Raw genomic sequence first — 14,883 nt, 5'->3', positions numbered from 1 at the left:
TGAAATTTGTTCCTGCAACATGCACCCCCATCAACGTTCAATGAGGTTCATGTAAATCAATGCAAGTCCACCTTTACTGCCAGCTCTTCCTTTTTAAACAGTCCTTGTGAAAGAGGTGCCATGACTCACGTGTGAGTGGTATTTTTGTTTGTTTGAATGCGTGGTATTATCACGCTGATATCATCAACAGCATAAGTCGAGGAACACCGTCACATTTGGACACGCCATCTGCCGTTCTAAGCTGCCATCATGAAATATGGCACTTTTTATGTTTTCAAGTATGCATTACCTGAACCTCAGATGCAGTTAAGACTATTCTCCACAATCGTTGTACTAAGTTCATCCTGTCTACTTGATATCTAATGTTAAGCAGATTCTTTACTTACAGACGAAGGCGGAAGTAGTCGCCGAAACATGGCAGGTACTTGAACACCGACACTGTCTGTAAGTAAAGAATCTGCTTAACATTAAATATTCTCCACAATGGTTCACAAAGATACACCTGAACATATACCCACTTGCAGCAAAAGCCACAAGCCACAATAGACATGTCATTGCTGGTGGCTATTAATGGACAATCACCATGGTAACCAGTGTCATGTCATGAGCAGTGGGTCACCTGGGGGTCTAGCTTCATTACCTCACTCAGAAGAGGGATGAAAAGAGCAGGAAGACATAGGGGAGGGAGTTATAGGAAGACATGAAAACATTTCTTAAGTAGAAGTTCAACAGTAATCAGAATCAGAATCAGAATCATCTTTATTGCCAAGTATGTAGAACACACAAGGAATTTGTTTCCGGTAGAACACGCTGCACTAGTATCGTTGTCAAAAAAAACTGCTAAGTGGCACTATAAAAGGGGAGTTTCTCTCAAGGATGGCCGCTGGAGGACCTACGACCTTCCCGTGACCCTTATCTGTGCTTTACACATGTGGCTCACTACGATCAATCGCTCTTTGCCCTCAGTCGACGGATGACATCTTTAAAATTAGCTTGTGTGGGCTAACATCTCTCGAGATGATTGAGTATGAGCTTTGCTGGGTGGATGCTTTTTTAATTGTTGTTTGATTCTGTATTTGTGCTGTGAATCCTTGAAACCATATCAATGTGTTGGGAAAAAAAGAAAGACAAGCTATGATATTTATGAAAGTTTGACTTTAGATCACAATCCAAGTATCAACAAGAATAGAAATGTCGTATATAAATCGGGATGTGTATGTGTGAAGGACCCAAATGGTAACCAAAAGTGAGGCAAGACAAGAAAGTGTGTCTCCTTCCACTATCAATTTATATTCCATGAATTATTTAAGCCTTTCAAGCACGCTGGTTACTATAGTGGATGGCTCATCATGTTATCAGGTTATAGAGTGCATGAAAGGGTTAATGTCATGGTGCCTAGGGTCAAAATTGTTCCCTTTCTTTTAGCTTCACAACTGTCTTTCTAACCAGCAGTGTCATCGTCTTCACAGCCAAAGCCCAAATCTAAAAATGACAACAACACAACTGTTTGAAGGGACACCTCACATGCTCGCAAAATGATATTAACAGGAACCACCAGACTAAAGTATCTAAAACGGTTCCTATCCTTGATACTCCTTGAGCCATACCCATGCAGGAGGGCAGCTCATCGCTCGTCGATGTGTCAATCGACAGTCTCCTCCGGTTCCAACTCGATAAGCCCGGCAGGGTGCGGATCGTGGTAGCAAGATGAGGAGCCAGGAAAAGCCAGGTCAGAGTGACACAAGTCACCCATTTAATTATTGGTCCCAAAGAAGCCTGATGGAATAACATGTTTGTTTTTTAAGGTAATTCTGAAAAATGATTGCCAGGGTGCTGCATCATAAGTGTTCCTTTTCACCATGCCTTCAGAAGGCTCCTATAGAAATTATTTTGACACAGAAGGGAATTGTCACTCTCTCACAAGGAGTAGTTTATCATCCATCCCATACCAGGAGACTATAAATAGTGCAGTTAGATGAATCCTTTACAGACGGCAACAAATAAACTTGGGCAATCCATCATTTATGTATTTATATTGTGTCATTCTGCCCGCAGATTCCTCCCCTTCGACCCCGCTGCCCTCGGACCCCACGGCATGCCTCCCTCCCCCATCTGCACCAGTGGTCGGCGGCAGCGGCGGCAAAGAATCCGGCAAGTACTGCTGCTTGTGCGGAGCCTGGTTTAACAACCCGCTCATGGCCCAGCAGCACTATGAGGGCAAGAAGCATCGCAGGAATGCCGCTAGAGCACGCCTGGTGGAGCAGCTAGCAGGGAGCCTGGATGCCACGGAGAGCGCAGGTCGGTCCTCATAATCCCGACAAAAAGACAGCCCCACCCGCCGCAGATGCAGGTGACAAGTGAAAGGCAGCAAGGGTGTTACTGCTTTTTAAAGTGAAACATGATCTGGGGAGATCATTGTTAAAATCTGCGGCAGTTTGTTCTGTAGGGGCTTTTTCCTCCAACGTCACTCCGGTTGGATAGAGTCACGCTCCAAAGCATACTGCTACATACAGATGGGATTACTTCATGATAATTACCTTTAAATAAGCAACAGAGTTTTGAAATGCTTTCCAAGTCTTTTAACATAATAAGCCTTAGGAGGGGTGTTTTGGATAAAGCCGGTTTTACATTCTTAGTGACCCGGCTTCAAGGTTGCATGATTTATATTTCAAAATGGGGAAATCCAGTTGGAGAAGCTTTGGAATGACTAGGGGGTCATTCACTTTGGTTTCCATTGCCGCATTAAATTTGGATCCTGCTAAATAGAAATCAAAACCCCTGGACTGCTGTTGTGTGTCTGTGTGTGTGTGTGTGTGTGTGTGTGTGTGTGTGTGTGTGTGTGTGTGTGTGTGCGTGCGTGCGTGCGTGCGTGCGTGTGTGTGCGTGCGTGCGTGCGTGCATCACTCAAATTCCAGGACCAACAGAATATTGAGTTTTAGGACTACATAAACATTCACTGCAGTGTAAGAAACCTTAAACTCTCTTCTTTCATCAGAAAAAAATGAGTTCATTGCTAAATTATAAGGGTCTAGAGTATGAGCTTGAAATTAGGGTGGCTGTACAAAATACAATGCAATACATACATATTGGATTATATAGTGCTTTAACAACACCTGAAGCTGGAATAAAGTGCAAACAATGAAAAAAATGAAATGCTGCTGCCCCATGTGGAAGGGAAAATATTGCCAGAAGTCTGGCCAGCGTTTTATTGGCACGCCAGCAAGAAAAAACAAAACCCAAACAAATTCGGAAATGGTGCTCAACATCATATCAGGAATGGCAGTGAATGAGTGAATGTATCGTTTCTTGTTCAATAAAATGTTGCACATTGCAGAATATTTTAGGACTTATATTTATTACAGACAGAGTCACTCTTTTCTGGTTGTCCAGTGGTGAAATATGTAAAGTCTTCCTGCTGAAGAAAGCAGCCCAACATGCACGTGAGCACTCCATGACACACCCATGCACACACGCACGCACACTCCAATGCTCAATCCGTCGAAACTGTGGCGCGAGCTGTGTGCTCCAGGTGCCATGACAAAAGAAATCATCTCAAGGAACCAATCATATTAAAAGCATGAGTCATGTTGCCGCCTACACTGGCTCAGAGGCTTTAAGTTGTGTCATGTTAGATATCGTTCTCCATCCACTCGCCGTGACCCAGATCCCACAAGGGCCACTGCCTTTTTAGGCAACGTTTCAATCCCAATTCACAGTGCAGCGAAAACTTGGAAATGATGCGGCTTTCCCGTGTTTGTGTAATTTACATCAGTGGGTTTTCATTAACTTAAAGATGCTGCGGAATCGATTTGCCGCCTTCGCTTTCAAGGGCATGTGAGTCGATCCGAGAAGTGAGCCACGCGCTGATGTGATTCGTCACACGTGCCATCAATCACGCCTGGGCTCAGCCGTCTTTCAACCACGCCACTATTGTCAGGAATTGTTTGTCTTCCCGTGTGACACGTTCGCACTGGCGCCTCCAAACGGCTTTAACGCCTCTCAGGTCCAAGGTTCTGGAGATGTTTGTGAATGTTAATTATGCCATTTTGTAGGTGTGCCTCATGGTTGGTGTCAGGGACCATTTACATCACAATAACGGAGTGCAATGAGACAGTAAAGCTTCCTTGGTGGAATTGGTCGAAAAAGTTTGAGGATCCAAGCGCATGGCGGGGGAGCGCTGGAAAACACTCCATTGTGTTTTGGACCCAGATGATATTTTAAATATTTTATTGACATTATGACAATTATTTGTTTGAACTTGAGGCAGATATATTTAAGGTTTCAGACTGATCTAAGATTGTTTGGCTTTCATGGATGCATGTCCCTTACCAAATCAACAAGTCAAATCATTCTGGCAATGGAATGGTTTCTGCGACTGTTCAATTCAGTCGATGTGTGTGCTATATGTGTTTAGATGTGTGTGCCGACCACAAGCGATCCACGTCACATCATGTTTCATCTGTCGTCCACAATAATCCCCGTAAGGTGACTTATCTACACACCGTTGTTGTTGCTGTATTGATGATACTGACCTTTGTTTGTACTTTCGTATCGTAAAGCCTCACATGCATTTGCATAGTTCCTCTTTTTCTTCTTATGAAATTCACAAGTTATACTAGAGAATGGGGGCTACTGAGGTGCCAGACTGAAACCCTGGGAGATGGATTGCGAGGGCAGTTTTAGGGATGGGTGGAATGGGGGGTAGTTGGCGGCTGGGCAAGGAGCCCGACGGACGCGGATGTGTCTTTACATAAATCACGACTTGGGTAGAAAGCCCCTCGGGACAGAGTCGGATGATTGTCTCTTCTCTCCGGAGAAAGGGTAGTGGTGAGTTAGGAGCAGTGAGATAAGCGTCTCGCGCTGAAGCATGAGCGCCTGTCTGAGAGCGCCAGGGCCTCAGAGGGGGCCAAGGAGCAAAGCAGAGAAAATTGTGTGTAATTGATGAGCACGCCTGAGTCCGGACACTCTGCTGACCTCCTCTTCCTTGAAACGACGTTTGTGTGGCAACGTCGCATGATGTGCGGGTGTATTTTCAAACAAATTAATGCCTTTCTTTTGTCATAGTATTAAGGCAAATTTATTTCACTTAATACTAAATGCACACATTCAACATTTGCTTACCTTCTTGATCAAAACTGTGTAATTAACAGACAAAGGTTGTAAAACACTGTATGGCAGTTCGATGACCAATGTGACAGTGGAAACAGGTGTTTATTCTGGTTTAATACTGGTGTCATATTAAACCAAACATTTTGTGGAACTCATCATACCACTTACAGAAAAATGGTGGGTTGAATATTTATATATCATTTTTTATGACATATTTTAGTTAGTTATTTTCAGGTTATACTTCAGGATACAGCACACCAGTTCAACTTCTTACATCTTTTGAAATGTGGATTGGTTTTTGTCTGGGTTTTCACATTTGCGACAGAACTTATGAACAAAAATGCTCATTCGAATGAATAATATTCATATTGTCAGGCATCGGTGTAATTATAATGATCAAGCCTGCTCTCAACAGTCCTCTTTTTACATTCAGTGATGGTTTAATGATGCAAGACAATGGAGAAAGTTAATTGTCTGCGCTGCTCGGAGCTCTATATACTATTATCCAGCCTCCACGGTGAGCAAAATTAAAAGATGACCACTTGTCATTGAGTCATCCCACCAGGAGCTGGAAAGTACCTTCAACATTATCTACACTGATATTCACCGGTGGTGGTTAAATGGCATATTGAGGGTTCATTTCCTCATTCTCCTCTGGAGTCAATCTATCCATTAAAGCAAGTGTTTTGACAGCAGCAGTAGAGCCCTTGATTGTTCGCACTGAACGCTTGCGGGGAAAAAAAAAAAACATTTATTAAGGCAACAAGGCACCGTTAGAGCTTGGTGGAGCATCTTGACGGAATAGCCAATTTGCAACATGCACCGAATGGCCCATTAAGATTCCTTTTGCCCAGTTAAGGCGCATAAGACACCCACAGCACAATGGTTTTTTTTCTCCAAAAGGAGCACAATACAGCACTCTTCATTTTCTGTAAACTAGATTATTACCTTTCAGGAAGTCTCCATCCCAACGTTGCCAGAACGGGAGGTTGTACATTAGACTACAGCCTTCATGCCAGCGCCCCCATCCTTTATGTCACTAGCATATTGTTTTATGTAATTAACAAGGTTTAAAACGCCCTCACAAAACACTGCTCGCGCCCGCATAAATTCACCTCTCTTCCCCACATGCAGTCATTGTGTCTTGCGCCTCATTTGCATGGATTAGTCCACTGTGTGGTCTCATAAACCAAAACCGTTTGAGTAACCCAAAGAAAGTCATTGTGTATACACAACAACTTTGTCTGTATGTATTTTTCTTTCTTGGAAAAATTGGGGCCAATCTGTCAATCAGACTAAGAGGTTCCCCACAAAAGCACAAGCCACAAACATCCGTTTGTAGTCTTTACTAAGACTACAAACTACTAAGAGAATATCCACTGGAAAGGAACACTAATGGCTGACCTAATTTCAGCTAATCATGGCTAGCGCTGCTACTTTTGTTACTTTGGCTGATTGCTAAGTGTAACAGCTCAATCACCTCTCAGTCTCTTTCATGTACTTCCGGCCGGTAATGGGCCCACATCACTAACTTGGTCTACCTAAGACTCTCGATCTCTTCTCTCCGTTGCGATCTCCATCCTGATCCATCTATTTTTGGAAAGCACATTCATTTTGACCACCTGCAAGCTCTCCACTTTGCTCGCATCTGGGCCTCGAGCATACACTCACCGACACAATAGGCGGGCATAAACACAGCCAAAGTGAGACGGCATCTGACATGCAGCTGACTGCCCTGTCCTTGCCCTCCTCCCTCACCTTGTGGAGGTTCAGCAGCTTAAAAGACACACACACATGCAACTGCACACGTGCACTCGCACACACATTATTGGATCTAAAAATGTAGGCAGCTTTCTGCTAATGGTTAATAGATTCAAATCTTTCTCCAGAAGCAACCAAATTGGGAAAATTTGCCTGCTCTACATTGTGGAAAGAAATGGCTTATTTGGCACAGTTTATGTCTGATACCTTGCAGTTTTAATAGACCATTAAGGATAATTTGGAGTTTAATATGAAATTTGACTGGCATAGCACCTCACTCGATCAAATTTAAGATAACACCTATGACTTGACAATTCCTGTGTTTTGCTTTTTTTTTCTGTGCACTTTTTTTGTCAGTGTCAAGAAAAGAAAACTATGCATCAAAATAAAATTTAAATCATCATAGAGTATGAGCTTGAAATTAGGGTGGCTGTACAAAATACAATGCAATACATACATATTGGATTATATAGTGCTTTAACAACACCTGAAGCTGGAATAAAGTGCAAACAATGAAAAAAATGAAATGCTGCTGCCCCATGTGGAAGGGAAAATATTGCCAGAAGTCTGGCCAGCGTTTTATTGGCACGCCAGCAAGAAAAAACAAAACCCAAACAAATTCGGAAATGGTGCTCAACATCATATCAGGAATGGCAGTGAATGAGTGAATGTATCGTTTCTTGTTCAATAAAATGTTGCACATTGCAGAATATTTTAGGACTTATATTTATTACAGACAGAGTCACTCTTTTCTGGTTGTCCAGTGGTGAAATATGTAAAGTCTTCCTGCTGAAGAAAGCAGCCCAACATGCACGTGAGCACTCCATGACACACCCATGCACACACGCACGCACACTCCAATGCTCAATCCGTCGAAACTGTGGCGCGAGCTGTGTGCTCCAGGTGCCATGACAAAAGAAATCATCTCAAGGAACCAATCATATTAAAAGCATGAGTCATGTTGCCGCCTACACTGGCTCAGAGGCTTTAAGTTGTGTCATGTTAGATATCGTTCTCCATCCACTCGCCGTGACCCAGATCCCACAAGGGCCACTGCCTTTTTAGGCAACGTTTCAATCCCAATTCACAGTGCAGCGAAAACTTGGAAATGATGCGGCTTTCCCGTGTTTGTGTAATTTACATCAGTGGGTTTTCATTAACTTAAAGATGCTGCGGAATCGATTTGCCGCCTTCGCTTTCAAGGGCATGTGAGTCGATCCGAGAAGTGAGCCACGCGCTGATGTGATTCGTCACACGTGCCATCAATCACGCCTGGGCTCAGCCGTCTTTCAACCACGCCACTATTGTCAGGAATTGTTTGTCTTCCCGTGTGACACGTTCGCACTGGCGCCTCCAAACGGCTTTAACGCCTCTCAGGTCCAAGGTTCTGGAGATGTTTGTGAATGTTAATTATGCCATTTTGTAGGTGTGCCTCATGGTTGGTGTCAGGGACCATTTACATCACAATAACGGAGTGCAATGAGACAGTAAAGCTTCCTTGGTGGAATTGGTCGAAAAAGTTTGAGGATCCAAGCGCATGGCGGGGGAGCGCTGGAAAACACTCCATTGTGTTTTGGACCCAGATGATATTTTAAATATTTTATTGACATTATGACAATTATTTGTTTGAACTTGAGGCAGATATATTTAAGGTTTCAGACTGATCTAAGATTGTTTGGCTTTCATGGATGCATGTCCCTTACCAAATCAACAAGTCAAATCATTCTGGCAATGGAATGGTTTCTGCGACTGTTCAATTCAGTCGATGTGTGTGCTATATGTGTTTAGATGTGTGTGCCGACCACAAGCGATCCACGTCACATCATGTTTCATCTGTCGTCCACAATAATCCCCGTAAGGTGACTTATCTACACACCGTTGTTGTTGCTGTATTGATGATACTGACCTTTGTTTGTACTTTCGTATCGTAAAGCCTCACATGCATTTGCATAGTTCCTCTTTTTCTTCTTATGAAATTCACAAGTTATACTAGAGAATGGGGGCTACTGAGGTGCCAGACTGAAACCCTGGGAGATGGATTGCGAGGGCAGTTTTAGGGATGGGTGGAATGGGGGGTAGTTGGCGGCTGGGCAAGGAGCCCGACGGACGCGGATGTGTCTTTACATAAATCACGACTTGGGTAGAAAGCCCCTCGGGACAGAGTCGGATGATTGTCTCTTCTCTCCGGAGAAAGGGTAGTGGTGAGTTAGGAGCAGTGAGATAAGCGTCTCGCGCTGAAGCATGAGCGCCTGTCTGAGAGCGCCAGGGCCTCAGAGGGGGCCAAGGAGCAAAGCAGAGAAAATTGTGTGTAATTGATGAGCACGCCTGAGTCCGGACACTCTGCTGACCTCCTCTTCCTTGAAACGACGTTTGTGTGGCAACGTCGCATGATGTGCGGGTGTATTTTCAAACAAATTAATGCCTTTCTTTTGTCATAGTATTAAGGCAAATTTATTTCACTTAATACTAAATGCACACATTCAACATTTGCTTACCTTCTTGATCAAAACTGTGTAATTAACAGACAAAGGTTGTAAAACACTGTATGGCAGTTCGATGACCAATGTGACAGTGGAAACAGGTGTTTATTCTGGTTTAATACTGGTGTCATATTAAACCAAACATTTTGTGGAACTCATCATACCACTTACAGAAAAATGGTGGGTTGAATATTTATATATCATTTTTTATGACATATTTTAGTTAGTTATTTTCAGGTTATACTTCAGGATACAGCACACCAGTTCAACTTCTTACATCTTTTGAAATGTGGATTGGTTTTTGTCTGGGTTTTCACATTTGCGACAGAACTTATGAACAAAAATGCTCATTCGAATGAATAATATTCATATTGTCAGGCATCGGTGTAATTATAATGATCAAGCCTGCTCTCAACAGTCCTCTTTTTACATTCAGTGATGGTTTAATGATGCAAGACAATGGAGAAAGTTAATTGTCTGCGCTGCTCGGAGCTCTATATACTATTATCCAGCCTCCACGGTGAGCAAAATTAAAAGATGACCACTTGTCATTGAGTCATCCCACCAGGAGCTGGAAAGTACCTTCAACATTATCTACACTGATATTCACCGGTGGTGGTTAAATGGCATATTGAGGGTTCATTTCCTCATTCTCCTCTGGAGTCAATCTATCCATTAAAGCAAGTGTTTTGACAGCAGCAGTAGAGCCCTTGATTGTTCGCACTGAACGCTTGCGGGGAAAAAAAAAAAAACATTTATTAAGGCAACAAGGCACCGTTAGAGCTTGGTGGAGCATCTTGACGGAATAGCCAATTTGCAACATGCACCGAATGGCCCATTAAGATTCCTTTTGCCCAGTTAAGGCGCATAAGACACCCACAGCACAATGGTTTTTTTTCTCCAAAAGGAGCACAATACAGCACTCTTCATTTTCTGTAAACTAGATTATTACCTTTCAGGAAGTCTCCATCCCAACGTTGCCAGAACGGGAGGTTGTACATTAGACTACAGCCTTCATGCCAGCGCCCCCATCCTTTATGTCACTAGCATATTGTTTTATGTAATTAACAAGGTTTAAAACGCCCTCACAAAACACTGCTCGCGCCCGCATAAATTCACCTCTCTTCCCCACATGCAGTCATTGTGTCTTGCGCCTCATTTGCATGGATTAGTCCACTGTGTGGTCTCATAAACCAAAACCGTTTGAGTAACCCAAAGAAAGTCATTGTGTATACACAACAACTTTGTCTGTATGTATTTTTCTTTCTTGGAAAAATTGGGGCCAATCTGTCAATCAGACTAAGAGGTTCCCCACAAAAGCACAAGCCACAAACATCCGTTTGTAGTCTTTACTAAGACTACAAACTACTAAGAGAATATCCACTGGAAAGGAACACTAATGGCTGACCTAATTTCAGCTAATCATGGCTAGCGCTGCTACTTTTGTTACTTTGGCTGATTGCTAAGTGTAACAGCTCAATCACCTCTCAGTCTCTTTCATGTACTTCCGGCCGGTAATGGGCCCACATCACTAACTTGGTCTACCTAAGACTCTCGATCTCTTCTCTCCGTTGCGATCTCCATCCTGATCCATCTATTTTTGGAAAGCACATTCATTTTGACCACCTGCAAGCTCTCCACTTTGCTCGCATCTGGGCCTCGAGCATACACTCACCGACACAATAGGCGGGCATAAACACAGCCAAAGTGAGACGGCATCTGACATGCAGCTGACTGCCCTGTCCTTGCCCTCCTCCCTCACCTTGTGGAGGTTCAGCAGCTTAAAAGACACACACACATGCAACTGCACACGTGCACTCGCACACACATTATTGGATCTAAAAATGTAGGCAGCTTTCTGCTAATGGTTAATAGATTCAAATCTTTCTCCAGAAGCAACCAAATTGGGAAAATTTGCCTGCTCTACATTGTGGAAAGAAATGGCTTATTTGGCACAGTTTATGTCTGATACCTTGCAGTTTTAATAGACCATTAAGGATAATTTGGAGTTTAATATGAAATTTGACTGGCATAGCACCTCACTCGATCAAATTTAAGATAACACCTATGACTTGACAATTCCTGTGTTTTGCTTTTTTTTTCTGTGCACTTTTTTTGTCAGTGTCAAGAAAAGAAAACTATGCATCAAAATAAAATTTAAATCATCATTGTTCAAGAATGTTTCTGTGGCATAACAGTCAGAAATGATCAGAATGAACATTTTGCTATTTTATTCCTGTGGTTGGACAGCAGCTCTAATCCAGAGCTCACTAAATTTATCTGAATAAATAGATTTGATTTGGGTGGTCTGTGAATGGTGTTGAGCATTACACTTCCACTGTCTGTGATGTTTGAAACACTGAGTGAAGATGTGGACCTATGTTAAGCTTGTCTGTACACTATAGTAGGCTATAGTACAAATGTTGTCCACACGATTTTGAAGTTTGGGTCCAAATCTTTGCGGGATAGCTTCCTAGTCAAAGTGCAAGGTACCACGGCATTGTTGTGTTTGCCGGCCAGGCTTCTGCTGATAATTATGATGATGACAGCATCTTAAAGGACAACCGACATCTCCGGACAAGTTGTGTCCATAATTTGTAAAAATGGCTTCAAATGACTTCTACTGAGCGTATTTTACAAAGATTCCCCGCATATAGCTATATTTTAAGTTTTAAGACTCGCACTGAATATTCCTGAAGTCTTGTTTTTGAGTTTGTGACGAGTCCTCACCCTATGTCACTGAAGGTACGCCCCTGACCGAAAAAAAAGGACACATTGTAGCAGTCCTTTCATCACGTCAATGCATTTTGCTGTACTTGTTTTTTCTGAAAACTTCGTGTTGCACCAAGAAGAGGCAGAAGAGGGCAACAAAGCTCCGTGTAAGGAATTAATCAGCCAGTGGAAACGGGCTGATATTTAATCGATTGCAAACATGTATGCTTTCCTCTTCAGAACTATTTGAATCATATTCATAACTGGATGAGTAACAAGAAAGCATATTCTCCGAATCTGAAGCCATTGTTTTGATTCTCCAGCAAGGCAAGACATCTTGCGGTGACGCCACGAACAAGGGGGTGGGACCTTCTGGAACTGGCCACTTCCGGGTTCATTTTTTTTGCAGATTTTGGACACTTTAAGTCATTTTTATTGGTGGTTTGCATTTCACTAAAAATATCATACTGCGTGTTGTGGATATTTTCGATGCTATAAAACATTTTTCTGATGTCTATTAGGAAACCAAAAAGTGATGTTGGTTGTCCTTTAAGGGTTTTTTTTCAATGAGCATATGCTTCTTTATAAGCACCCTTGAAATTAAGTGTGACTGTTTTTGATGTCTCTCCAGGGCTGCGCAGTAGTTACTCCTGCAGCGTCTGCAGCGTGGTCCTCAACTCCATCGAACAGTACCATGCACACCTCCAGGGCTCCAAACATCAGAACAAGTGAGTACAACGGTTTATCGTAGCGTGTGAGGACAAACAACCTACCAGGCATTTGATCTGAATAAGAGGAGGTGTGGGTGTGTTCGCTTGTGATTTTGTGTGTTTATGTGTGTGTGTTTTCAGTGTGATGGCTTCTTGGCTGGTGAAGTGAGGCGAAGTCAGATCTCATTTGTGGCCTACAGAGAGCCAAGCAATGTTTTGACAGCAGTGTGATAAACATGCAAAAATGGAAAGCGGTTACGCAATTAATAGCTTGCAAACTTGCTGACATCACTTTCATTGTGTTGTTATTGTACGGTGAAGTATTCTTTCCCAGAAAGTAATGAACATTGGCGCACTGTCTGCAAAGGGTTCATAAAGACTTTATATTGTCATGGTTATCTCATTTTTTGACAGGATACAGTATTAGCATGTCAACGTCAAGTAAAAAAATAATAGAATGGGTTTGTGGTCAGTTGTCTCTAAACCAAAAGGTATCAATTTGCCAAAATACTGGAATAAAATCAATAGATATCATCCATTTACCACAAGATAGCAACGGGAGTAATTGTAGGCACTTTGGATTTCATATCCACATGTCGACTTATCTGCACAGTATTTAATTCTGCATCTTGAAATGTTTTCATGCCCCCGAAAATGGCAACATCATTATTCATATTTGCTGTGCAACAGGGTCCATGGACACAGTCTGTTGCTTTCACAATTGTTCATTTTTTTGCTGTTCTTGCACACTTTTTGCTGACGAGTTCATTAGGGAATTACTCGCTATGCCGTCAGAACACATACATAGATTGAAGCCCAGGATTACATTAAAATATTCTAATTCATCAAACAAATCATCGGATTTAATAATGCTATGGAATGACTGCATATTCACCCTGCTGTGAGTATTTTTCTTTCTTTTTTTTCCAATAGCTTCACTGAAAAAGGCAAGGAAAGATATTAAAAAAAATGTTCAGATCCATCTGTGGCTCTATTCAATACTGGCCAGGATCAAAACACGATTAATATTGTGGACGTTCGACAAGGGAAAAAAAAGAACACTAACAATAAGTGATGTTTGATCTAAAGTCTGAAAAGATTAATACAACCTACAAAGCGTTCAAGATATTCATCACGAGTGACAAACGGAGAAGGAAATCCATCAGCGGCGAGTAACTAGCGTGAAAAGCTGACATAATGCTTTGCATCAGGACTCAAGTCAATTGCAAAAGCCTGCTTGTGGATATCCAAGCTGGCAAGGTTGAAGGCTGATCACATTGCAAAGCCTGTTGTAATCGAAGGCGGCAGGGTCATAAATCTCAGTTTTGTCACATTTCCTGCGGTAAACCGGAGAAGGATGGTGAGACACTGAAAGAGTTGTTTATGAGAAACACAGCGGAGGCAGAACATGCCGCGGACAAAGTCAGACAGATGGCCAGGGAGATGCGGCACAGCACCAAGATGGTGTCGGCAGCAAACGAGCAGAGGGAGTGCAAAAGAGACAGAACATGAAGGCGTGTGCGAAAACATTTTTTTAAAGGTTCAAAGAGGAGACGCAATTATTACAGCTAGTCTCAGTCTTGCTGTGAGCTGGGAGGCTCAAATGTTGGACAGAAATCAGGAAAAGACAGTCCTTCGCCGGATGAGAGTAGTCTGATATATAACCGGTTTAGACACGGTGCTCTCAAGTCTGGACTCGAAAGAAGTCGATTTATCTGGGAATTGCGACATTTGACTGGATCCAACTTGTGTGAGTGCGTGTGTGTGCGCGCATGTGTGTATGTACTTGTGGGAGAGATGAAACCCTCTATCTGTACTGTATGTGTGTTTTTGGGGGGGTTACTTTTAAACACAATTAGTATCACAGTTATTCTGGATGTTAATTTAAAGGTATTCTGTCAAACAGCAAAATCAGAGCTGAGAATTATGATTTTTGTTATTGTCATATGGACACATTGGTATGTAATGTGTTTGCTACCTTCACTGTTATTTAAAATCTGGGAGGCCGTTAATATGAGTCCACTGTGCACATGTGAAATGCCCCTTGTTGAGGGTGATGTAATTGTCGAACTGTAGGAATAAATGAATTAGAAATCATAAAGCTGATGACT

The 14,883-nt window shown here is 42.4% G+C and overlaps 1 protein-coding gene across 4 annotated transcripts in view; it reads left to right on the top strand.

Moving 5' to 3' along the window:
* The window catches only part of LOC148889319 (zinc finger matrin-type protein 4), a 70,888-nt gene that overhangs the window by 45,244 nt on the left and 10,761 nt on the right, over window positions 1-14,883 (top strand). For 2 of the 4 annotated variants that reach the window (XM_089012321.1, XM_089012319.1), the window contains 3 exons: window positions 2,056-2,298; window positions 12,694-12,790; window positions 12,914-14,843. In XM_089012321.1, coding sequence (XP_088868447.1) covers window positions 2,056-2,298; window positions 12,694-12,790; window positions 12,914-12,941 — 368 coding nt within the window. In that variant the 3' untranslated portion in view covers window positions 12,942-14,843. Of the gene's footprint in view, window positions 1-2,055; window positions 2,299-12,693; window positions 12,791-12,913; window positions 14,844-14,883 lie in introns of those variants that run through there. The other 2 variants (XR_016116927.1, XM_089012320.1) reach the window with 2 other exon arrangements.

Source organism: Hippocampus bargibanti, linkage group LG13 (assembly GCF_051943395.1).
Source record: "Hippocampus bargibanti isolate YZ-2025 linkage group LG13, ASM5194339v1, whole genome shotgun sequence".
In the NCBI taxonomy this organism is placed as follows: domain Eukaryota; kingdom Metazoa; phylum Chordata; class Actinopteri; order Syngnathiformes; family Syngnathidae; genus Hippocampus; species Hippocampus bargibanti.
This window is presented reverse-complemented; position numbering and strand designations above follow the sequence as displayed.